This window comes from Brachyhypopomus gauderio, chromosome 18 (genome assembly GCF_052324685.1).
Source record: "Brachyhypopomus gauderio isolate BG-103 chromosome 18, BGAUD_0.2, whole genome shotgun sequence".
Classification (NCBI taxonomy): domain Eukaryota; kingdom Metazoa; phylum Chordata; class Actinopteri; order Gymnotiformes; family Hypopomidae; genus Brachyhypopomus; species Brachyhypopomus gauderio.
The window spans coordinates 6,543,728-6,568,672 of NC_135228.1; the positions used below are offsets into that span (position 1 = coordinate 6,543,728).

Here is a 24,945-nt window from a genome sequence, read left to right on the forward strand (position 1 = left end):
AGGAAAGCCCGGTTGAAGGAAACATTTTCCGCCAACTCCGCTCGCCTCGTCAGTGGAAGGGGAATCTTGAACGTAAAAAATAACAAATATTAAACACAAGCATTCCCGTGAAAGCAACAACAATATAGCATAACTGCACAAAATGTGTAGCACGTCATCGCTGCTCATGCTTTGTTTATGGCTACTGCTAACTAGCAACTAGCAAGGCTAAGAGCTAGTTATTGTACAGTAGTGACTGTGGTGGTAACATTAACTACAAACACAGCTCTAAATTCCTGCGTTTACAATAGAGGCGTTCATATTACGTTCATATTACATCTTTTACGAGCCTAGTAGTAAAACTGAAATCACAATACACAAGGATAGAGGCAATAGAGGCGTTCATATTACGTTCATATTACATCTTTTACGAGCCTAGTAGTAAAACTGAAATCACAATACACCACTCACCATTCTCCGTGGCCTCCAGTACCAACATTATCGTGTCCAGCACGTTCTCTCTGCCGTTACTGGCTGGCCGGTGACCGTATATGGCATCCATTTGCTGGAACCATTTCCAGTCTTTGCGGTTTGCTCCGCTGCGTCCGTTATGGTCCTTCACCGCCCGGTAATCGCTTTTAACCTTTTTTAGCTTGGACCGACCGGAACTGCTGAACGGACCGCTGGTAGCCATGAGTGGCCATTAGCGCGCAAACCTCGCTAAAAACCTTTACATTTCTAGTGGCCCCGTCCAGTTCGCCCTGGATTTTTTGATCGCTGATTATTAACAGAAAGGTTTGTACCTCGGCGTTTGACCAGGGAACAGACTTCGCTCCTTGGGTTTTAAAAATGGCTGAGGAGTCCATAGCATAGCGGAGGAGTCGCTCTCCTGACGCAACCTGTGACGACACTCCCTGGCCAATCAGTGTCATGCTGTTCCTCCACGTCACAGAACTGTACCGCTTCGGAACGGTTAGAACCTCGAGCGAGTAGGTACGAAAATAGTACCCAAAGGGACCGGCTAACTGGGACCTGGTACTAATGGAAACACTCACAAACCATCGCGAATCGAACCGTACCGTGCCAAGCAGGCCCTAGTGGAAATGGGCCATTAGATAAAGAGCTTGCTGCACTATAGGGAAGCGGAGTTTTTCTTTTTCTTTGCTCCACTGAAGGAGCTGTTCATCAGCCGTCATCAGTTTGGTGCTGGCGTGTATACTCACGACGAAGGGCAACGGAGCAGTTGTTAGAATTTTCAGTCATTAGCATCATCAGTTGTTAGCATCATCAGTTATTAGCATCATCAATCATTAGCAGTGGTGGATGAAGTACACAAACCACATACTTGAGTAAAAGTACAGATACCCAAGGTAAAACATTACTCCAGTACAAGTCCTCCTTTTAGACTTCTACTTAAGTTAAAGTACAAAAGTATTGGCCTTCAAATGTACTTAAGTATTGAAAGTAACATTCCATCAGTTAGGCTCTATCAATAAAGCTTTAATATCCTATTATCTCTATACCATGACTCTTGCATAATCACCTAATTTATGTGGACAGGCTATAATTCTATGTTTATAGTGTACATATTTTTTGTTTATTAAAATTATCATAAGCAGAAAACACAGAAGGCATGTCATTTCTATTAGGTAGCACCAAGTGGCTATGAACTTCTTGCAAACAAGCAATATTTTGGTTAAAGATATACTTGCAATTGCACATTAAGATATCAATCTTCTTCTATTTGATGAATGAAATAAACATTTCCTGTATTTTACTGCACCATAAAAAATAGGATAGGCTACAGAATAATTTAGTTATTGCAGAATCCTTTAGAATACTTTAGCATATGCAAAAGCACAAACTTTAAGACAAAATATCAACTAGCAGCTACCTGCTAACTATTTTAGCACCATGCTAAATAGAATTTATTTTCTAACGTAAAGTGTTATGTTCAAATGTTGTTTTACAATATCAATGCTTTTAGCTGGAAGCTCCAAATACTATGAACTATGAACTACTAACTAACTTAGCTAGCTACATGCCGAGTGCGTTGCTAAGGCAGTTTTCGGTTGAGTACTAGCAATAGCCTATTTAGCTAGCTAGCTAACTAACAATGTATACAATGATAATGTCGGACTTATATTAACATACACAAAGAAACGGTTTGCTGCAAGATATTGTTAGATTTCTCATTAAGATAAATTACCAGTAGGCCTATGAAATTATCTTACCTCTACATGCTTACTTAAATTGGATGGGGAATTTTTTGAGGAAGAAATCGTATGATACTGAGGCAGACAGAGAAGGCACTTGAAAACGAATTAGTCTTTTTTTCCTCGACTACTTTTAAAAAAAGGCCATGGATTGTGTGGTGCATTACAATCAGTAGATTCATCCATTCTAAATAGGTATATTTTCTTTCAAACTTGTATGCAGTTGCATTACTGTTTAACTGTACGCTGATTGGTGCGCTTGCAGCGCCATTGAACCGAACTGATTGGTGCACGTCCTTTGTGCTTCTTTTGTTTTGGCGTTGGCGTTCGTTGGCGTTCGTTCAGTGTTGGTTTGGTGTGTTGGCGGTAAAAGCACGTAGAGGCATCTAGGGGCGACAGAGCTGAAACAGTCACTCACTGCTGGAACTTAGTTCAATGTCACTCTGGTGTGTGCCTAGCCTTAGATGTCAGAGTTTGAGATCAAGAGTAATACAACAATCGACTGAATGCTATACGGTTTGTTTAAAAGAACATTTAAATTAAACTCTTTCCATCTGTCTCTCTGTCTCTCCACTGACTTCCCACCTCCAGTTCGAGGAGCTGATCTACCTGTGGATGGAGAGGCAAAAGTCGGGTGGGAACTACAGCCGACACCGTGCCCAGACGGAGAAGCACGCTGTGTTGTGCGTCAGCTCCATCAAGATCGATCTGCTCATGGACTTCCTCAACGAGTTCTACGCCCACCCGCGCACACAGGTCTGGCACAGGATTGTGTGTGTGTAGGTGTTTGTGTCTTTACCTTTGAGCTTTGTGATTTTCCCTTTGCTTTGATGGTCAGCTATGGTCAGCCTCAGGGTAAGGTATCGCAAAGTTAGGGTGAAGACTATTGAAGTTAGTACAATGACATTGTAGTGTGTGTGTGTGTGTGTGTAGGATTATTATGTGGTGATCCTGTGTCCATGTGAGGCCGACAGCCAGGTGAGAAGAGTTCTACAAATTCCACTGTGGTCTCAACGGGTCATTTACCTACAAGGCTCTGCCCTCAAAAACCAGGACCTCCTCCGAGCCAAGTGAGTGACAGGTCACCTCAGCCAATAACTGTCAATAACCACCAATTGGCCACTCATAGATCACTAGTGAAAGTTCACTAGCCTCTCTCTCTCTCTCTCTCTCTCTCTCTCTCTCTCTCTCTCTCTCTCTCTCTCTCTCTCCTCTTCTGATTTTCTCTCCTCTCATTCCTGTACTCGTTCTCTCTCTCTCATCTGTTGCCATGGTGTTCAGCTTTCAGAACCAGCAACGGCTAATAACAGAGTGGAATTTTTAGCATGCGAAGGCTCTCCATATAATAGCCTGCTTTGCGTGTGTCTGTCTGTGAGCGTGTGTGCCTGCCCTTTCAATCAAGTATGCGGTTGGCCAGCGCTGAGTCACCGCGCTGATCCGTGTCGATGTGTTTCTCTCTCTGACGTGGTCTTTTCTGCCTGGTTTCCGCTCAAAGCGATTGGACGATGGCCAATACCCGTTTCTATGCTTGTTCACCGTGTTTGGTTTCTCTCTCATTAACTCTGGTGTCACATCTCTCTGATTGGCTCGCCATGCTGGCGTCTCTCTTGTGATTGGCCGCTCTCTGGGAATGACACAGAATGGACGACGCGGAGGCCTGCTTCATCCTGAGCAGCAGAAACGAGGCAGATCGAATGGCCGCAGTAAGGATCTGGCCCCGCCTCTAACGATCACTTTGATCAGTAATCCCACCGCACGAGCACCACTCATCAATTTCCTTGTTCAATCAAATGCCAGTGTACACATACCGGTAACCCTGATTGGCTGATTGCCGTGTTTACCAAAGTATCAAACTGTCAGAATGCCTTGACTCACATCCAATAAAATGAATAGTTTACTCTTTATATATTATTGATTAGCTATTGTTTGTCATGTTTAATTTAAAGTGGGTGCTGTGGTTATTTATGTGTATGTGCATTGAGTAATAGTGTTAACGGTGTTGGGCAGGATCATCAAACGATACTGCGAGCATGGGCGGTGAAGGACTTTGCCCCAAACTGCCCCCTCTATGTCCAGATCCTCAAACCTGAGAACAAGTTTCATGTCAAATTTGCAGGTGATTATTTTATTTACTCTCTCTCATTATCTCTCTCTCTCTCTCTCTCTCTCTCTCTCTCTCTCTCTCTCTCTCTGTTTTAGCCACTTTCTGCTAACATTTTCCGCTTCTACACTGTCGGCCATTTTGGCTCTAAGCACTGCTCTTGTTTTCCTCTGCAGACCATGTTGTGTGTGAGGAGGAGTTCAAGTATGCTCTGCTGGCTCTGAACTGCCTATGCCCGGCCACATCCACGCTGGTCACACTGCTGGTTCACACATCCCGGGGCCAGTCAGTAGCAGACTGCTTCTTCTGCTCATCATCGTCATCTCTCTCTCTCTTTCTCTCTCCATCATTCATAATCTATCTCTCCTTATATTTCTCTTACTCTTGTATTTCTTCTGTGCTCAAGGCCAACGAAAGCAGCGTTGGAAGTCTTGAATATCACGTTCTAACGAAATTAAATGTTTTTGCTGTGGTATTGAATGAGGGTTGAATGTCACTCACCTGCATTCCGTTATGCACTCCCTTCCCAATGCCTAGTAAATCACATTTTAATATATTTCTGAAATTATAGCATTGCATGGTAATAAGTGTGTAATAACCTGTTTAGGGAGGGCCAGCAGTCCCCAGAACAGTGGCAGAGGATGTATGGCCGTTGCTCGGGCAATGAAGTGTACCACATCCGTCTGAGTGACAGCATGTTCTTCAGAGAGTATGAGAAAAAGAGCTTTACGTATGCTGCCTTCCACGCACACAAGAAGTAAGTACATGGACACACATGAACAGCAACACAGTTTAGAAGTGAACCAACTAGAGAGCTGTGTAGTGATCAAATGCTGTACCCACATCCCCTACCCCTTCAGCCATTCACAACTTCTTTTAAGAGCGGCTTCATTGATTATACAATGGGAAACCTTGATAATAATGATGCTGGAATGTGAAGCTCCGCCCCCTCCTACCTGCCATGTCTTTGCTTTGTTTCTCCACATGTTCATGTTTGGATTTTCCCTGTGTTCCCCTGCCACGCCTCTGTCTGTTCCCCCACCCCTCATCATTGTCTTCACCTGTGTCTGGTTTAGTTCTCTTGTTTAGTACCTCATTTAAACCCTGTGTTCAGTCTCCTGGTTGTCGGTCATTGCATGTCGGAATCCCGGTCTGTTCAGCTCTCTATTCCTCTCTGCTCACTCAGCTTCCGTGCATTCCTGGTTTGTTTTCTGTTTCTTTGTTTTGTGGTCTGTTTCTCGTCTTTGCTCCGTTGTGTGTTCTGGTTGGTATCTGTGTATCTCTTGTATTTTGGTCAGTTTGCCATTATATGTAAGTTCTGTTTGGTTTCTCTCCTTGTCTAAATTCCCCGTTCTTCTCGTGTTCCGTATCCTTGTTAATTGCTGGTTGTTGCGCTCCTCTGTTCGTAGATCATGTGGACCTCCTTGTGTATTCTATGCCTGAGTTTGTTCTTAATTTCAGATAGGCTGCCCTATGTCGTTATATACCCATTCTGTCATGCACTTATGTTCCATATTCTTGTTCGTTTCTAGTTTATCAGTTATATTCCCCTTGCCTGTATTAGTGTCATGTTTTACGTGTGTTGTTCATTGACTATGAGTATTGTCTACTTTTGAGTTAGTTTGTATATGCTTCTCTTGTCATTTGTCGATTGGTGTCTGATATGCTTACCTTGATTAAACTCCTCTTCTCCTGCATTTGAGTCTAGCCTGCTCCATACAATCACTACAGATCCTCTCGTCGACACTTGTGTGTTATATATACTCACTGGTACACCTGTCCTGCTCATTAACTACTCATTAACGCAAGTGTCGCATCAGCCAATCACATGTCAGCAACTCAATGCAATTAGGCATGTATACATGATCAAGATGATCTGCTGCAGTTCAAACTGAGTATCAGAATGGGGAAGAAAGGAGATTTAAGTTACTTTGAACGTTGCATGGTTTTTGGTGCCAGACGGGATGGTCTGAGTATTTCAGAAACTGCTGATCTACTGGGATTTTCACACACAACCATCTCTAGGGTTTACAAAGAAAGAGAGAAATTATGCAGTGAGCAGCAGTTCTGTTCGTACAAATGCCCTGTTGATGCCAGAGATCAAGGGAGAATAGCCAGACTAGTTTGAGCTGATAAAATGGCAACAGTAACTCAAATAACCAGTTGTTACAACCGAGGCATGCAGAAGAGCATCTCTGAATGCACAACACATCGAACACTGAGGCGGATGGGCTACAGCAGCAGAAGACCACAATGGATGCTATTCCTGTCAGCTAAGAACAGCAAACTGATGCTACAATTCGCACATGCTCACCAAAATTTGACAATAGATGATTGGGAAAATGTTGCCTGGTCTGATGAGTCTAGATTTCTGCTGTGAAATTCGGATGGTAGGGTCAGAATCAGCATGGACAGCATCAACAGCATGAAAGCATGGATCCATCCTGCCTTGTATCAGTGGTTGAGGCTGGTGGTGGTGGTGAAGTGGTCTGGGGGATATTTTCCTGGCACACTTTGGGCCCATTAGTACGAAATGAGCATTGTGTCAGCACCACTCCCTATCTGAGTGTTGTTGCTGACCATGTCCATGCCTTTATTACCACAGTGTACCCATCGTCTGATGGCTACTTCCAGCAGGATAACACACCATGTCATAAAGCGCGAATCCTCTCAGATTGGTTTCTTGAACACAACAATGAGTTCACTGTACTCAAATGCCCTCCACAGTTTTCTCTGAGGAATGTTTCCAGTACCTTGTTGAATCTATGCCACGAAGGATTGAGGCAGTTCTGAAGGCAAAAGGGAGTCCAACCCAGTAATAGCAAGGTGTACCTAATAAAGTGGCAGGTGAATTTATATATAGCTGTCAGCAATAAAGTCCCCGATTCCCCGCTTCTCTACCAGAGGTCCTTATCCCCTGAGTATTAGTCCCACATGACCACATCATTCACCTGTTGCTGCTCATTCAGGGCCCTATATCAACCATTGCCACAGAGCAATCAGAGCGAAGTATTGCCTCTACTCCTGTGTGTGCATACCGAGCATTTCTCCTCCTTACTTGTGTGATCTTTCATATTTTGACCTGTGAGTGTTTCTGGATTTACCCTCCAGTCTTGTTCTCCTGTGCCTCTGCCTGGTTTCCTGTCCTCTGGTTTTGGACTTGGGATTGTTTATTTGGATCACCCACTCGCCCTGTAAATCCCCTGCTCATGGATCCTTCGGATGCCTCAGAGTCTGATTCATCACAGAATACTTCACCAAACATGGATCCAGTGGGGTTGGCAACCCTTCAGGCAGCCATCACGTCGAAATGTAGATAGCTGAGGAAACACCAACAGTTTCTGCAGCACCTCAGTATGGCTATGGAGAATCTAACCCGAACCAACCAGGGTTTATCTGTATCCGCAGCTGCAGCCACTGCCTTGGTATCTTCCCTAACCACTTCAGTCTTGGAGGCACAGGCTGCCCCAGCAATCCAACTGGCCATACTGGAAAAGTACGATGGCTCTCCGGGATTATGTTAGGGTTTCCTTCTTCAGTGCTCACTGTATTTTAGTCTAATGGTGGCTGCTTTTCCCACTGACACGGAAAATATTGCTTTTGTGATTTCCCGAATCGGGGATCGCTCCCTCATATAAGGACTTTAAGCGACAGTTTAAAGAGGTGTTGCATCATTTGGAAAATAGTAAGGATGCCGGTGAACAACTATTACGTCTTAAACAGGGGAGGTCAATGGCTTCCGAGCACGCTCTGCAATTCGTGCAATTTCGAACTCTGGCTGCGGCCAGTGGATGGAATTATCAAGCACTTCTGACTGTCTATCGACAAAGTCTAAACGTCACCCTCAAGGCGGAACTAGCCTGCAAAGATGACTCACTCTCCACGAATGAACTGATACGTCTGTCCAATCCTCCATCATGAAATTCCAACTAATGTTTGACATTCGCAAATTCACTGTTCCTGTCAAACTACGTACATACCTGTTAAAAGTAAAAGGTATTGATGGGAGTGTCACTGAGATCACCACATCCATTACACTACCGGTTTGAGTGTTGCATACCGAGTCCATATTGTTAATGGTTATTGATACTCCAGAGCACTCCATTGTCTTAGGATTTTCCTGGTTGGCCAAACAAAATAAAAAATATTGAGCACTTAGATGCAAGTATTGAACAGTTAAACAACATTGCGCATTAATTGTCCCAAGGAGTGTCCATTGTACAACACCCTTGTCCAAATGTGGCACACCCTGATCCAAGACACTGGCCCATCATCAAGAACATGCAAGATTTTTTTTTGCTAAAACAAGCATGTTGGACATGTTACAGAAAGACCAGAAAATTTCAAATGAAGTTATAATATAAAATTTATATCTTATGTTAATAATAGGACAAGAGATATCCAAGAGTATAAGAGGCTAGCTAAGCTAATCATGCTAGCTAAGACCTTAACAATGCTGAGGAAGTACTACAGCACTTAAAGGCACTAATATTGTTTATCATGGTCTGGTGGTTAGGGAACTGGTCTTGTGACCAGAGGGTTGTGGGTTTGATTACCAAGCCTGAGGCCATGACTGAGGTGCCCTTGAGCAAGGCACCTAACCCCAACTGTTCCCCATGCACCGGGCTAGGGCTGCCCACTACTCTGGGCACGTGTGCACCACATCACCCTAGTAATCACTAGTGTGTGTGTTAACTGCACAGATGGGTAAATGTGGAGGACAAATTTCACAATGTCACAATTGACAAATATGGCACATTTCATATTTAGGTGATATTTAGTATGAATTCTCATGCAGTTATTTATTTATACTCACAATTTTTATACACACAAATGAGTCCTTCATAGATCTTCGTAGCTGTTGTTCATGCTTCTAGTTCAACGCTGTACCCAAACAACTCGACATAAACTCCAGCCAAAGTAAGCCTTTTCTATGATGTACAAAATATTCCATGACTTCTTCAGTTTCGCCTAACAGAGTCAATCGCGTGTGTTCTGGAGAGCTTAGCTTATCTTAGCTTAGTCTACCTTAGGTTAGCATGTTTACAACCCAACTGGCTTGTTTTGTGCATGTCCTTGTCAAAGACAAACATTCACAAATCATGGCAAGTGAGGTGTTAATCTTTTCAGCTTCGATTGAACTATTGGTTAGAACAGTTTTCAATCATTTCAAAGGCGTCAGCTTGTCGAGGCTCATTCAAAGTCACCAGCTCACTCACCAGTTCAACGTAACACAACGCTGTGATGTCGCTGATAGGTTGAAAATTGTTTGTTGTTCTCAGCAAGGGAGGATTATGCAATTTTTTGCAATTAAATGAGCAACCAAATAAAGGTATTTACCAACATTTTCTCTACTGTTTTAGAGTGTGATATTGAAGCTTTGTATATGAATTTATTGGTGACAAAACATGGTCATCTTGCATCATAAACCTGCCTTTTAAATTGATATTTAAAGAGTCCCACATGGTCCACGTGTTTTCAACAACAATTTCAAAGCCGGATTTCTCTCGATAATGTGTGTGATTTGACATCAAATTCATGCTGAGCCTGCCGGGGGCGCTTCTGCAGAAAGTGGTTAAATGGAAGGTTCACATCAGCCCCCATCTTGAAATACCCGGACCCCTCCAAACCCTTCGTAGTGGAGGTAGATGCCTTGGAGTCTAGTGTGGCGCTGTTCTTACACAATGACATGGCATGCCCACAAAACTCTTATCAGTGTACGTTTTTTCCTGTAAACTTTCCCCTGCAGAGACGAATTACGATGTTGGTAACAGAGAGCTTCTGGCCATCATTGGTTGAAGGGCGCGGCCCACCTGGTCATGATTCTAACCGACCACAAGAACGTAGAGTACATCAAGGTGGCAAAACATATAGTGTCCTCAGATAGGGGACCTCAGTTCACCTACAAGGTCTGGCAATCATTCTGTTGTCTGCTGAACAGCACCATAAGCCTCACTTCGGTGTATCTCCCCCAATCATATGGTCAAGTCGAGAGATTAAATCAGGAAATCGGACGTTTTCTCAGGTCATATTGCAGTAATTCCCAGGAAGATTGGAGTTGCTACTTATCTTGGGTGGAATATGCTCAAAATTTGTTGGTTCACTCTTCAACTGGTACAGTTGATTTTCCAGTGTGTTTTAGGTTTTCAGCCTCCTCTATTCCCCTGGTCTGGAGAGCCCTCGGATGTTCCCACTGTTGTAGACTGGTTTCGACATAGTGAGCAAACCTGGGAGGAGGCCCATGTACAGCTGCAATGAGCCAAAAGATGCAGGATGCCTGACACCGTAAGGATTACCCTGAATATTTGTCTGGACAAAAGGTATGGTTGTCCACAAAGAACCTTTGATTACGAACTCGCTGTCGCAAGCTGAATCCCTGAATCCACATCATGCCCTTTGAAGTCCTGCCAAAGATCAACCCTGTGTCGTATCGCCTGCTTCTCCCTCCTCAGTACCATATATCACCCACATTCCATGTTTCTCTCCGTAATCCTGCCTCTCACTCCAGTCTGTCACTGTGTTCACAGAGAGTTCCACCTCCGCCATTGTATGTGGATGGTTCCCTGGCTTATCTCGCCAACTCTCTTCTGGATACCCGTCACAGGGGCCGTATTGTCCAGTACTTGGTGGACTGGGAGGGTTACTGATGAGAGGAGTTGGGTAGACGAGGACGATATTCTGGACCTATCGCTCATTCGGGATTTCCGGGCCAGTCACCTAGGGTGATGACCGTCACAGCCAAGGGGACACCAGCAGTGTTCTGGTTCGTCGTCTGGAGCTACTCAGTCCTTGAGTATTAGTCCCACGTGACCACGTCATCCACCTGTTGCTGCTGATTATGGGCCCTATATCAACTATTGCCACAGAACGATCAGTGTGAAGTATTCCCTCTACTCCTGTGTGTGCATACCAAGTGTTTCTCCTCCTTACCTGTGTGATCTTTCTTGTTTTGACCTCTGAGTGTTACCTCTGCCCATGTTTCTTGTCCTCTAGTTTTGATCTTGGACATTTATTTGGATCACCCTCTCGCCCTTTCTCAATAAATTCACGGCTTATGGATCCTTCACATGCCTCCGAGTCTGATTCATCATAATAGCAATCGACCAGCTTTCCTTCTCATTATATAAATTAGGAGAATCGAATGAAAATAATTGATCTGAACTTTAGAACCCCGTGGAATGAATGTGATGATTTAAACATCTATTATTTCATACACTATATTGCCAAACGTGTTTGCTAATCTTCCTTGACTCGTATATGAGCTTAAGTGGCATCCCATTCCTAATTCAAAGGGTTCAATATGACATTGGTCCACCCTTTGCAGCTAAAACAGCTTCGGCTATTCAGGGAAGGCTGTCCACAAGGTTTAGGAGTGTGTTTATAGGGATTTTTGAACATTCTTCCAGAAGCGCATTTGTGAGGTCACATACTGATGTTGGACGAGAAGGCCTGGATCTCCCCTCTAATTCATCCCAATGGTGTTCTATCAGGTTGAGGTCAGGACTCTGTGCAGGCCAGTCAAGTTCATCCACACCAGACTTTGCCATCCATGTTTTATGGACCTTGCTTTGTGCACTAGTGCACAGTCAGAAGTGTCAATTCCAGGTTTAGAAAGTAAAAGTCCTCACCAGGATTTTGCTCAAGCTTGCTAGATTTTCAAATGAGTGCAATCCAGGTACAATTAGTGGAATCAACACAATCCAGGAAGCCTGAGCAAAATCCTGGTGAGGACTTTTACTTTCTGAACCTGGAATTGACACCTCTGTGCACAATCATGTTGGAGGAGGAAGGGGCCACCTCCAAATTGTTCCCACAAAGTTGGGAGTATAGAATTGTCCAAAATGTATTGGTATGCTGAAGCATTCAGTGTTCCTTTCACTGGAACTAAGGGGCCAAGCCCAGCTTCTGAAAAACAGCCCCACACCATAGTCCCCCCTTCAACAAACTTTACAGTTGGCACAATGCAGTCAGACAAGTAACGTTCTGCTGGCAACCACCAAACCCAGACTCATCCATCAGATTGCCAGATGGAGAAGCGCGATTCTTTACTCCAGAGAAAGCACCTCCACTGTTCTAGAGTCCAGTGGTGGCATGCTTTACACCACTGCATCCGATGCTTTGTATTGCACTTAGATGCAGCTGATTGACTATGGATACCCATTACATGAAGCTCTCTTTGCACAGTTCTTGAGCTAATCTGAAGGCCACATGAAGTTTGGGTGACTGTGGTGATTGAATGCAGAAAGTTGGTGACCCCTTCGCACTATGTGCTTCAGCATCCACTGACCACGCTTCGTCAGTTTACGTGGCCTACCACTTCATGGCTGAGTTGCTGTAATTCCCAAACACTTCCATTTTCTTCTAATCTATTATAAGAAATATTTAGAAGCGAGGAATATTTAGGAGCGAGGAAATTTCACGACTGGATTTGTTGCACAGGTGGCATCCTATCACAGTTCCGCACTGGAATTCACTGACCTCCTGAGAGTGACCCATTCTTTCACAAATCTCTGTATGCAAACAGTCTGCATGTCTAGGTGCCTAATTTTATATACCTCTGGCCATGGAAGTGATTGGAACGCCTGATTCCTATCATTTGGATGGGTATGCGAATACTATTGGCAATACAGTGTATATAAACTGGTTCCTCCTCCTATTAAATCAGAAGCACTTTGCTTACACAGCTGATGAAGAACCTCTGTATGAAACATTGTTTCTCTGGACTTATTTTTACTACTGTTTATATATCTATTTGTCTGTCTGTCTGTCTAGGTGTGAGTGTATATCAGTAGCGAACCGTGACCATTAAACCTGGGCCTGCTCCCTACGGTGTTTTGAATGGTATTGAAGACAGGGTTAAAACTGCTGTCTTAAATCTGTTTGTACTGCTAAATACTGACAGCAAATTGGACAAACCAGAGGATAGAGGAGAGGAGATTCGAAGCTGAGCTCTCTTGCTTTGAGCTGCTCAATGAGACAATGTACCACACTGATTATTTTGTATCTCTTCCCCACTTCTCTTAGACTTAATAAGAAGTGAATCGGATACACTGAGCTGCCAGTTTGAGGTAGACCCCCCGCCCTTCACACACAGTGATTTTAGCACCAGTTAGATCGTCACATGGTGGGTGTATTAAGACATTTTGAACATGGCATGGTACTTGGTGTGAGGATGCCTGTTCTAGTATTCCCCAAACGACTGTCATCCCAGTCTTTACATGCCAAAGCAGAAAGCTACCTGCAACTTGATTGGCCAAAAAGAGATTTGTTGAAAATCCTGTGGGTGGATAAATGAGCGACATCCAGGCAGTCCCGTCTCAGTGCCATGCTGCCTCCTAGGCTAAACTAGGTCTGTAGGTTCCTCGGACTGATGGAAGATTTAAAAGGATCCAGCATCTTTGTCTATTGGGTACAAAATCCCATGTAGCATCTTGGAGAGGGCATGTTCAGGCAAGTTCTGAAGGTGTGAGGAACGACAACACCCTATTGGATAGGGGGACCTAATACACTGGCAAATTTGTGTTATCTCAAGCATCAAAACTTATTCTTCCAAATAGCCAAATACAGAGTTCTTCAGTTGTGTGTGTGTGTGTGTGTGTGTGTGTGTGTGTGTGTGTGTGTGTGTGTGTGTGTGTGTGTGTGTGTGTGTGTGTGTGTAGGTATGGTGTATGTTTGATAGGGATAAAGAGAGAAGACAATAAGAGCATTCTCCTGAACCCAGGCCCACGGCACATCATGGCCTCTGCTGACACCTGTTACTATATCAATATCACAAAGGAGGAAAACTCTGCCTTCACCATCCGACAGGAAGCACGTCAGGGCAAGGGCCGCTGCGACATCCTCAACAGCCCCTCCGGACTCCCTGTCCACAGCATCATCACCAGCATGGGTGAGACAGAGAGAGAGAGAGAGAGAGAGAGAGAGACAGAGACAGAGAGAGACCAACAGACAGAAAGAGAACAACTGAGATTTAGAGAAATAGAAACATGTAAAGACTTTTTGATATCCTGGACAATCACGTTGCGTTTCTGAGTTGGAGAAATTGTCTTTAAATTTCTTTAAATTTGTTTGGCTGTTTGTTTTACATACTTACATGCTTTCATTAGGAACCGTTGCTATGGACTTCCAGAACACCAGTCCTACCGGAGACATGAGCAAACTGGCCCTGCCCACAGAGAATGGAGCAGGTAGTCGCCGGCCCAGCATTGCTCCCGTGCTGGAGATTGCTGATTCCACCTCCCTACTGCCATGTGACCTCCTAAGTGACCAATCAGAAGACGAGGCCGCACACTCTGATGAAGAAGTGCACTCCATCTCTGAGTATGTTGCCCAGACACCTGAAGCCTTTCGCACTGATCTAGAACCTTCTAGAACCTCATTGTGAAGTGCAATGAACCCCAGACCACACTGTCGAACAACATTTGTCCGTTGGAAAAGACTGGTCTGTAATGCAATGTTAGCTGGTACCGTTTTTCTCTTGTCCACAGGTGTGTAAAGGGTTATCCTCCCAATTCCCCGTACATTGGAAGCTCACCGACGCTGTGCCACCTTCTGCTCCAGAAAGCAGAATTCTGCTGTCTTCGGCTCGACCAGGTCAGCTTCTGCCTCTGTAACGTTTCGTTAAACCTGACCACCAGCGTGACATGCTAACATTAATTCTGAGTCCCAACTATGCTAATAGTAATCATAAGAGCTGTGAGTTCATAATTGGCTATGTGCATATTAGCATAATTTTTATTTATTTAGCATAATTATGCCCGTTAAACCTCCAGTGATGTGATAACAAGTTCCATTAAGATCTTAGAACAATTTGCAAAAGTACATCTTAATCCAGAGAGCTGTTTTTAGCAACTAACCCTAGCATCTTTTGCACAATATTGCATTACCCTCTGCAGTGCAGTGGTATTCTTCAAGACTGGGACTTGGAAATAGCAGTATTTTTGAGTACACTCAAGTTTAAAGACATAAAGGCTCTGTTCACACTTAGCATTAACATCCATCTCACAAATGAGCGCTGCTAAGTATAGGTATGAATAGGGTCCAGCACTTCTCCAAGACACATTTCGAACTAGCATCTCAGATCATCTTCAAAAACGGTCAGGGACACGTTTAGTCACATATTATTGAATGTGAATGCTAACGTGATCTGTCAAGTGTAACATGACATGCGCGAGGGAGAGGATGCAAAGAGAGCGGTGAACACAAATTACATTTATTTACACCAACAAGCTCCATGTGAAACAGGCTAACAGAGAGTAGGCTAACAAGGGGGCGTGGCAACAACAACAACCACTCACACAAACCAAATGAGAATGTACATTGACTCAGCATGACATCATCAGAGGTTTCTACTGATATGTTGTGCTGTTATAGGCTTGTGAGCACGTGAGCTTTGAGGATGCGAAAGCGTATGGCTTCAAGAACAAACTCATCATCGTCTCCGCTGAGACAGCAGGGAATGGTCTGTACAACTTCATAGTGCCGCTGAGGGCATACTATCGGCCCCGGCGAGAACTCAACCCCATAGTGCTGCTGCTGGACAATCAGTGAGTTTACACACACACACACACACACACACACATACACACACACAATGTACACATACAGAAGAAAATACACTCACTCTAACACCACTCACCCACACACACACACTCTCTCTCTCTCTCTCTCTCTCTCTCTCTCTCTCTCTCTCTCTCTCTCTTCACACACACACACACACATATGTGTGTACATATAAAAATATATACACACACACGCACACACACACACACACACACACACACACACACACACACACATGCTCTAAGCCCACGCACTGACTCATTCTCAGGTTTGTTTGGAGAGCCCTGACAGCTATTACAGCTATTTCCTTGTCTGACACTTTGCCTCCGATTGATGTGTGTGTGCGTGTGTGTGTGTGTGTTTTCTCCAGCAACATTTTTCAAATAAAATCTTTGAGCTTTTTTCAACAGAAAGTCTGAAGTGCTCTCAGTTAAGAGACATGCATCATCACCTGTCACAGTCCAGGTTACCACAGAAACAAAAAGAGTTGCTTTGGATACGGACCACACTCAGCATCAGCTGAGGAGAGGAGAGAAGGCTAGGAAGAGGAGGATGAGAGTGAGGGACAGAGGGAGAAAGGAGGGATAGAGGGGGAGAGAGAGGGGGACTAAGGGAGGAAGGAGAGATAGAGGAGGAGGGTGAGAGGGAAAGAGGGAGGAAGGAGGGATAGAGGAGGAGTGAACTTGAGCTTTTGAGCTTCAGCTGGACACTCCTGCTCCTTATTTGTCAGAAAAAAATACAAACTCGTTTGTGTACTCATTTTATAATTTTTTTTATCCTGTAGTCCCGACGAGCACTTCCTGGAAGCTATTTCCTGTTTCCCAATGGTCTACTACATGGTGGGCAGCATTGACAAGTAAGTGTTGTTATTATCTATAGTGTTGCATTCAGATTAGACAGTAGTGGATCTCTGGTAATCCACTCTCACTCACCCATCCCATTCTGTAAGCAGATCACCTCGTATGTAGGCAAATTGATTTGAACTTCTGCAAACGGAAATCCCGCCCTGCTGTGTGACTGGCGGCTTGGCTGGCCCATTGGGCTGCAGGGAATTTGCATGGAAATAAGCTGACAATTCCTTCTGTGTAACTGACAGCTTGGACAGCCTATTGCAGTGTGGGGTCCTGTATGCGGATAACCTGGTCGTGGTGGACAAGGAGAGCACTATGAGTGCTGAGGAGGACTACATGGCCGACGCTAAAACCATCGTCAATGTGCAGACCATGTTCAGGTGGGGCTGTGGGCCACCTGAGTGTCTCTCTCTCTCCCCCTTATTCTCTCTCTTTCTCTCTCTCTCTACACACACACACACACACACACACATATATATATATGGGTCATTCCAGGATTTTGGTACATTTCAGGGGTGGTAACTTCTGAAAATTAGATCTTCAATTTGATCATTTTAAATCATATATTTATAATCTACAGGTTATAAACTATCAAAAAGTTTGATTCGTCAATCTCAGATATGGAAGAAGTTTTTTCTTTATTAGATTGGTGTGCAGTAAATTGGTATGCAGTAACAGGGTTGGGACTAACAGGGTTGCAAATTTAGACTAAGTTGTGGTCTACCCCAGGAACAGATGCTCACTGTAAAATTTACAGTATACAAGATCAAGGACAAATATGGTTATATAAGTATATAAAGTAAATTTTGACTCTACTCAATATTAGTCTTACAATATGAGGAACAGGGTTGCATTCACTGAGTGACACACACAACTTGGACAAACATATTTGGAAAAAAACCTTGAAAATTGTTAGAGCACTTACCATTTTTCTTGCCATGTGGGCAGGAAATGTCCTTGTGATGCAAATTCCTTTGTGCTAGTACACAAATATTTTTAACCCTTTCTCTGCCAGATAAAATTCCTTATGTTGCATGTTGTGGGACACAACTTAATAGTGTAAAAACTGTGACATGCAATACAATGTAGACCAAATAAGTTGTTTTCATAAGTAAAGGAGATGCATTTCAACAATATACAAGAGGAAGTAATTTATTTAGAGCTTATTTTAATTGTTAAATTTGGCAAAGGAGTTGGTCACCCAATGTGTGGGACAAGAGAAAACGGCCATTTTTTGAGGTGGTTCAAAGGTATTCGGTCTTTTGAATAATATCTAAGGCGCTTATTTTTCCACCAAATTTTACAGTTTGTCTTATAACAAGTACAATGTTTTTAAAAAATAGTCATTTAGATATTTTGGATATGTACATTTGAAATTTAAGTGGTGGGACAGGAAATGTACCAAAATCCTGGAATGACCCATATATATATATATATATATATATATATTAGTGGTGGGACTTTAACGCGTTAATTTCGATTAATTAATTACAGGAAAATTAACGCACTAAAAAAATTAACGCATTTTAACGCACGATACACTTTTGCATCGTGGAATGTTTCTCAGTGCACGAGTTCCAGGCGTACAGATTATATGGACGCACGATAAGATGAGCATGATGCAGATGACTGAAGAGGCTACGCTGGTGGATGGGAAATTTAAATATAAGAAACTTCCAGATGGAAGTTCAAACAAAAATAGTGTTATTTACACTTTATGTAGGAAGGAGTTCGCTTATCACAGGAGCACTTCCACCCTTCGTTACCACCTCAACGCAAAACATGTTGCAGCTAAAGCTGGGCGTACACTGTACGATATTTTAAATCGTGTACTCAGCTCCAGCTCAAACTGTACGACTAAATCGCAGGGAGAGTCGGCTCGTGGAGCTGCTTCAACAGTGCGATACTCTCACGAGGAGCGATTTGAATTTCAAACATGTTTGATATTCTTGCGACGCTGCGATTTCTGATCGGGAGTTGGTCGTGAAGTGTGAACAGTGCCGTTTCAAGGTATTTGGGGGCCCCAAGCAAAGACACCAACCGGGGCCCCCCCAACCTCCACACCAGAAATCTCATGCCCAAACCCCCCTCCGGCCAAAAAAAAAAAACATATCTGGCCGCAGTCCACCTTCAAGAACCACAGCATATACACCTCAAACTAACTACTTTACAAATTTACTACTTGTAGCTGAACATAGCAGATTTAAGTATGGGATTACCCGGGACGTATATATTGTTTTTAGCCTACCTGCTGCTAAATTACACCATTTGTACAGGTAGGCCTAATTTATCCAGTGTAAATCATCACTTACCACTGTCTTGTGTTTTTTTTAGGGGTGGGCATAGATAAATTTTTTAAATCTAGATTAATCTCACTGAAATCTTGAAATTAATCTAGATTAATCTATATTAAAATGGCTCATATGTGTGCTACCCAAGTAATAACTAAAAGTCAGCTTTTGAGATAGGGTTTCTTAATACAGAGGGTGCATTAGACCAGGGGCTCATCTCCTGTTTCCAAAATGCATCAATGACTGCTTGAGGAAGCTGTTCTACTTTGATACTTGAAGAAAAAAACATACTCAATAAAATGTAGGCTACTCGTGTTCAACGGTTTATTCAGTTAAACATGAATTTGTAAGCCTACATACTGTACATTAAAAGGGGTTGATAACATGTTTATTCAGCTAAACATGATATTTGAAATGTAAGCCAACATTTAGTACATTTAATCTCACGGACATAATTTGGGGGGGACTTTTTCAAAAGCCGGTTTGGTCCTCTGAAGTTTTAACGGTTAAAAATAAATATTTAAATAGCGACGAATCTAGCGCTAGGACCATGCAGAAAACGACCGCTCCGAGCTCCGCTCCGGTAATATTTTACGTTCCTAAAAATGAATTTTCCATGAAGCAAACCTGGCGACTTCGTGGCTGCATCCATGTAAACACACGTACGATTTTTAATTCACAGGTTTGAAAACTCGTTCTCGCCCCTACTGTGCAATTTGGTTAGGAATACAGCCGAGCTAAACTGTCAAGTTGAAAGTCATCATAGTTTGCTTACCCATTTAGTAGATATATTAACGGCGATAATTTTTATATCGCCCGATAAGAGTATCAAATTAACGAACGCCGTTAACGGCCCGCCACTAGTTTTTTTGTGTTCCTCTTCCTTCTTTTGTTTTCTCTTTTGGCTTCCTGATGGATAAATTCGCTTCATGGTTAAGTTTCATATTTGCCGGCGTCTAAAACTTGGCTGTCTGCCAGGACAGTGTCTACCTGCCTTAAGCAGCTGGTGGGAGGGGCCCCTTAAGGGGGATTCTGAGAACAGTGTCATTGCTCATGACTTTGAGAATGTAAAGGGGGGCTCACACAGTTTGTCGCTGCATTTAATTCTTAACCTGTTGTTGTCTGGGGGCCCCAGGCCAGCTTGGGGCCCCAAGCAATTGCCTGGTTTGCCTGCCCCATCGCGACGGGCCTGGGTGTGAATCGCTCCTCGTTTACCTGTGTAAACGATACGATGCACGACACGCGATTGAGCCGAAACTAGTGAAAAATCGGCTGAAAATGGGCCAAAAATCGCACAGTGTACGCCCAGCTTAACGCGCAGGTCAGTAATGATAACTTAGCTGCTAAATGTATTCCTAGTACGATAGGGTGACCTAAACGTCCGCATTTCACATCCTGTCCCGGTCGTCCCGGGTTTTTTTTAAAGTGAGGAAATGTCCTGGTTTTTAAAGTACCTTCATTGGACCATTAAGACTGGATTAAACTTTTGCGAGTGACCGTAGCGCGCGACTCCGCACGCGTTTATACATGACGCGTCATATTATTTGTGTTGTTCGCTCTCTGTGGTCGAAGATAAAGGCTTACAAGAAGCGCTGCACATTGCGTCAACTGATGCAAGTTATGAACTACCGTCCAGGGGTGAGTTTCCCAAAACGTTCTTAGCACCAAGTACTTCTTAACCTCGTACGTAAGAACGAGGGAAAAAAAAAACAGGTTATTGTGAAAGGGAAGTAAAACAGGTTATTGTGAAGAGCGCCACAAATGTGGCTCTGACTGGGGATCACTGGACCTCTGTTAGCAACAAGAATGATCTTGGTGTGACAGCTCATATTATAGATGATGAATGGAAGATCCAGTCATTTGCTTTGAGCATGCAGAAGACCACTTCTAGGCACTATGGAGATGCCTGTGGCAGAGGCCTGGGAAATTTAAGAAAAGTATACCATCTAAAATGGTATTAAAAAACATCTTCTGATTTACTTCAATTCTTCCAATATCCTGAGCAAAACTCCCAAAATTAAACAACATTTTTGGTCAGAATTTCCAATGTTCTGAACTGTTTTCTGCACTCATATATTGGTCTGTGTAGTAGACTGGTGGAAAAATACACAAGATGTTGAAGTTTGATTATGTTCATTGATTCATTCATCATTCAAACTTAAATTAATATTTCTCATGTTAAATACTGAAATGCGATTAAAATGCGATTAATTTCGATTAATTAATTACAAAGCTTCCGATTAATTCGATTAATTTTTTTAATCGCGTCCCACCCCTAATATATATATATATATATATATATATATATATATATATATATATATATATATATATATATATCTCACTCTCTATAAATATCTTTGCATCTTTCTCACTCTCTTTGCATCTTTTCTCAGTTCCTTTCTCAGCAGTTTGTTTCCTCATCTCTCTCTCTCTCTCTCTTTTCTCTCTCCTTTCTCTCTCCTTTCTCTCTCTCTCTCTCATTCTCTCTCTCAGCAGTTTGTTTCCTCCTCTCTCTCTCTCTCTTTTCTCTCTCTCTCTCTCTCTCTCTCATTCTCTCTCTCAGCAGTTTGTTTCCTCCTCTCTCTTTCTCTCTCTCTCTCTCTCTCTCTCTCCTTTCTCTCTCCTTTCTCTCTCTCTCTCATTCTCTCTCTCAGCAGGTTGTTTCCTAGTCTCTGTATCATTACAGAGCTGACCCATCAATCATCTTTCTGTCTCTCCTCTCTCTCTCGCTCCCTCTCTCTCCTCCCCCCTCTCTCCCTCTCTCTCTCCCTCTCCCTCTCTCTCCTCTCTCTCTCTCAGCAGGTTGTTTCCTAGTCTCAGTATCATTACGGAGCTGACTCACCCATCCAACATGCGCTTCATGCAGTTCAGAGCAAAGGATAGTTACTCACTGGCCCTGTCCAGGCTAGAGAAGGTGAGAAAGGTCAAAGGTCAAAAGTCAGGGAAAATGGATCAGCTGATACTGGTATACAGGGCTACTGTTACACACAGTGCTAACTTGTGCTGATGGAGTTTGAGAGCTCTTCAGAATGCTAAAGAGATTGCATGTGTGTGTGTGTGTATTTTCTGTTTAGAAGGAGCGAGATAAAGGTTCTAATCTGGCCTTCATGTTCCGTCTGCCGTTTGCTGCTGGTCGAGTCTTCAGCATCAGCATGCTGGATACACTCCTCTACCAGGTGTGTGTGTGTGTGTGTGTGTTTGTGTGTGGGTGCGTGTGTGTGTGTGTGGATGTGGGTGTGTGTCTGTGTGTGTGTGTGTGGGGGGGGGGGGGGTGTATGTGTTGGTGTGTGTGGGTGTGTGTCTGTGTGTGTGGGTGGTGTATGTGTTGGTGTGGGAGTGTGTGGGGGGGTGTGTGTCTTGGACTTTGTGGCTGGATCATGGTAGGGGTGGAGCCTCTGTTGCAGACGCTGCCGTTTGGACTAAATCAACTCTGACAAACTATAAGAAGAGGGTGTATGTGTGTGTGTGTGTGTGTGTGTGTGTGTGTGTGTGTGAGTGTGTGTGTGTGTGTGTGTGTGTGCGAGTGCGCGTGTGTGTGTGTGTATGTGTGAGAGAGTGTGAGTGTGTGTGTATATGTGTGTGTCAGAGAGTGTGAATGTGTGTGTGTGTGTGTGTGTGTGTGTGTGTGTGTGTGTGTGTGTGTGTGTGTGTGTGGAAGGATATTCGTCTGCACTCCTTCTGTTTCTTGAACAGAGATTCACACTGTAACCTGAGTGACAGTGTCGCTACAGCAACCGCTGCCATGATGCTTTAAGTAAAACACGATTGGCATGTTGGTGGGTGAAGATGGATTCTCCCTGAACATATCAGAGTTGGCTTTGCTGCCAGCATTAGTGGGATTACACACATTCTTTCTTTGTTTCTCTGTTAGTGTTTTGTGAAGGACTACATGATCCTCATCACAAGGCTCCTGCTGGGGCTCGACACCACGCCTGGATCAGGATACCTGTGTGCTGTGAGTCCCTATGTGTGTGTGTGTGTGTGTGTGTATGTATGTTTGTGTGTGTGTGTGTGTGTGTGTGTGTGTGTGTGTGTGTGTGTGTGTGTGTGTGTGTGTGTGTGTGTGTGTGTGTGTGTGTGTATGTATGTTTGTGTGTGTGTGTGTGTGTGTATGTTTGTGTGTGTGTGTGTGTGTGTGTGTGTGTGTGTGTGTGTGTGTATGTGTGTGTGTGTGTGTGTGTGTGTGTGTGTGTGTGAGAGAGAGAGAGAGAGAGAAAGAGAAAGAGAGAGAGAGAGAGAGACAGAAAGAAAGAGTGTGTGTGTGTGTGTGAGAGAGAGAGACAGAAAGAAGGAGTGTGTGTGTGTGTGTGTGTGTGTGAGAGAGAGAGAGAGAGAGAGAGAGAGAGAGAAAGAAGGAGTGTGTGTGTGTGTGTGTGTGTGAGAGAGAGAGAAAGAAAGAGAGAGAGAGAGTATGTAGTGTAAGACTGGACACACCTGACTGAATATTTTTAATAGTAGTAAATGGTAATAATTAATCTAATTGAAGTTTATTTTTAAGCCAAATGTACTTTGGGAAAAGGTGTAAGCCAGTGTATCTTCTACACACACACACACACACACACACACACACTTTTAGATGCACCTCAGCAGATAGTTTACTTTCAGAACTTATGTTCCTCACTGTACAATTGCTGTGAATGTGAGAACGTCTTCAAGACTGATGGAGAAGCGTGAGAGGAGGATGCTTCATGAATCTGCTTGAGACCCACAGCATGTCATCATAGTACAAGAGAGTTGCTTCAAAGAAACATCTAACAAAGACAAGATGCCTCCATCACAGCATGATCATATACACTATATTGCTCTAATTAATCCCAAAGTTGTTCCATCAGGTTGAGGTCAGGACTCTGTGCAGGCCAGTCAGATTCGTCCACACCAAACTCTGTCATCCATGTCCTTATGGACTTTGCTTTGCGCACTGGTGCATAGTCATGTTGGAAGAGGAAGGGGCCAGCTCCAAACTGTTCCCACAGACTTGGGAGCAGGGAATTGTTGTATTCACAGTTCTTTTCACTGGAACTAAGGGGCCAAGCCCAGCTCCTGAAAAACAACCCCACATTCTTTCACAAATGTTTGTAAAAACAGTCTGCATGCCTAGGTGCTTAATTTTATACACCCGTGGGCATAGAAGTGATTGGAACACCCGATTCTGATCATTTGGATGGGTGAGCGAATACTTTTGGCAATATAGTGTGTGTGTTGCTTCACTGGTTTGACACCTTCCCTGTTTTTTTATGTAGAAAATAGTAAAAAATACAAGAGTAGGTGTGTGTATGGTACATGTGTGTGTATTTGTGAGACAGAGCAAGAGAGCGAAAGTGTGTGAGGGTGAGAGAAAGAGTGTGTGAGAGAGTTTGTCTTTCTGTGTGTGTGTGTGTGTGTGTGTGTGTGTGTGTGTGTGTGTGTGTGTGTGTGTGTGTGTGTGTGTGTTGTATGTATTCTACATGTTGTATGCTGTATGTTAAAAGCTGTATGCTCTATGTTGCAGGCTGTATGTTGTATGTTGTAAGCTGTATGTTGTATGTTGTATGCTGTATGTTAAAAGCTGTATGCTGTATGTTGAATGCTGTATCTTGAATGCTGTATGCTCTATGTTGCAGGCTGTATGTTGTATGTTGTAAGCTGTATGTTGTATGTTGTAAGCTGTATGTTGTATGTTGTATGTTGAATGCTGTATACCCTTCCAGATGCGTGTTTGTGAGTCTGATCTGTGGATCAGGACGTACGGACGACTATTTCAGAAACTCTGCTCCACAAGTTCAGAAATTCCTATTGGAATCTATCGCACGGAGTCCCATATGTTCCTGTCATCTGAGGTGAGACACACACACACACACACAGAATGCACAAGTTATTTGTATTTTTTTCATGAATCAAATCAAATCAAATCAAAGTTTATTTGTATAGCGCTTTTCACAACACATGTTGTCACAAAGCGCTTT

The 24,945-nt window shown here is 43.4% G+C and overlaps 1 protein-coding gene across 8 annotated transcripts in view; it reads left to right on the forward strand.

Moving 5' to 3' along the window:
- The window catches only part of kcnt1a (potassium sodium-activated channel subfamily T member 1a), a 68,878-nt gene that overhangs the window by 38,476 nt on the left and 5,457 nt on the right, over positions 1–24,945 (forward strand). For 4 of the 8 annotated variants that reach the window (XM_076980048.1, XM_076980049.1, XM_076980041.1 and 1 more), the window contains 16 exons: positions 2,787–2,951; positions 3,129–3,265; positions 3,835–3,898; positions 4,203–4,311; positions 4,473–4,581; positions 4,904–5,053; positions 13,956–14,185; positions 14,403–14,616; positions 14,784–14,889; positions 15,670–15,842; positions 16,643–16,714; positions 16,955–17,089; positions 21,806–21,917; positions 22,078–22,179; positions 22,875–22,958; positions 24,691–24,819. In XM_076980048.1, coding sequence (XP_076836163.1) covers positions 2,787–2,951; positions 3,129–3,265; positions 3,835–3,898; positions 4,203–4,311; positions 4,473–4,581; positions 4,904–5,053; positions 13,956–14,185; positions 14,403–14,616; positions 14,784–14,889; positions 15,670–15,842; positions 16,643–16,714; positions 16,955–17,089; positions 21,806–21,917; positions 22,078–22,179; positions 22,875–22,958; positions 24,691–24,819 — 2,091 coding nt within the window. Of the gene's footprint in view, positions 1–2,786; positions 2,952–3,128; positions 3,266–3,834; positions 3,899–4,202; positions 4,312–4,472; positions 4,582–4,903; positions 5,054–13,955; positions 14,186–14,402; positions 14,617–14,783; positions 14,890–15,669; positions 15,843–16,642; positions 16,715–16,954; positions 17,090–21,802; positions 21,918–22,077; positions 22,180–22,874; positions 22,959–24,690; positions 24,820–24,945 lie in introns of all 8 variants that reach the window. The other 4 variants (XM_076980040.1, XM_076980044.1, XM_076980042.1 and 1 more) reach the window with 3 other exon arrangements.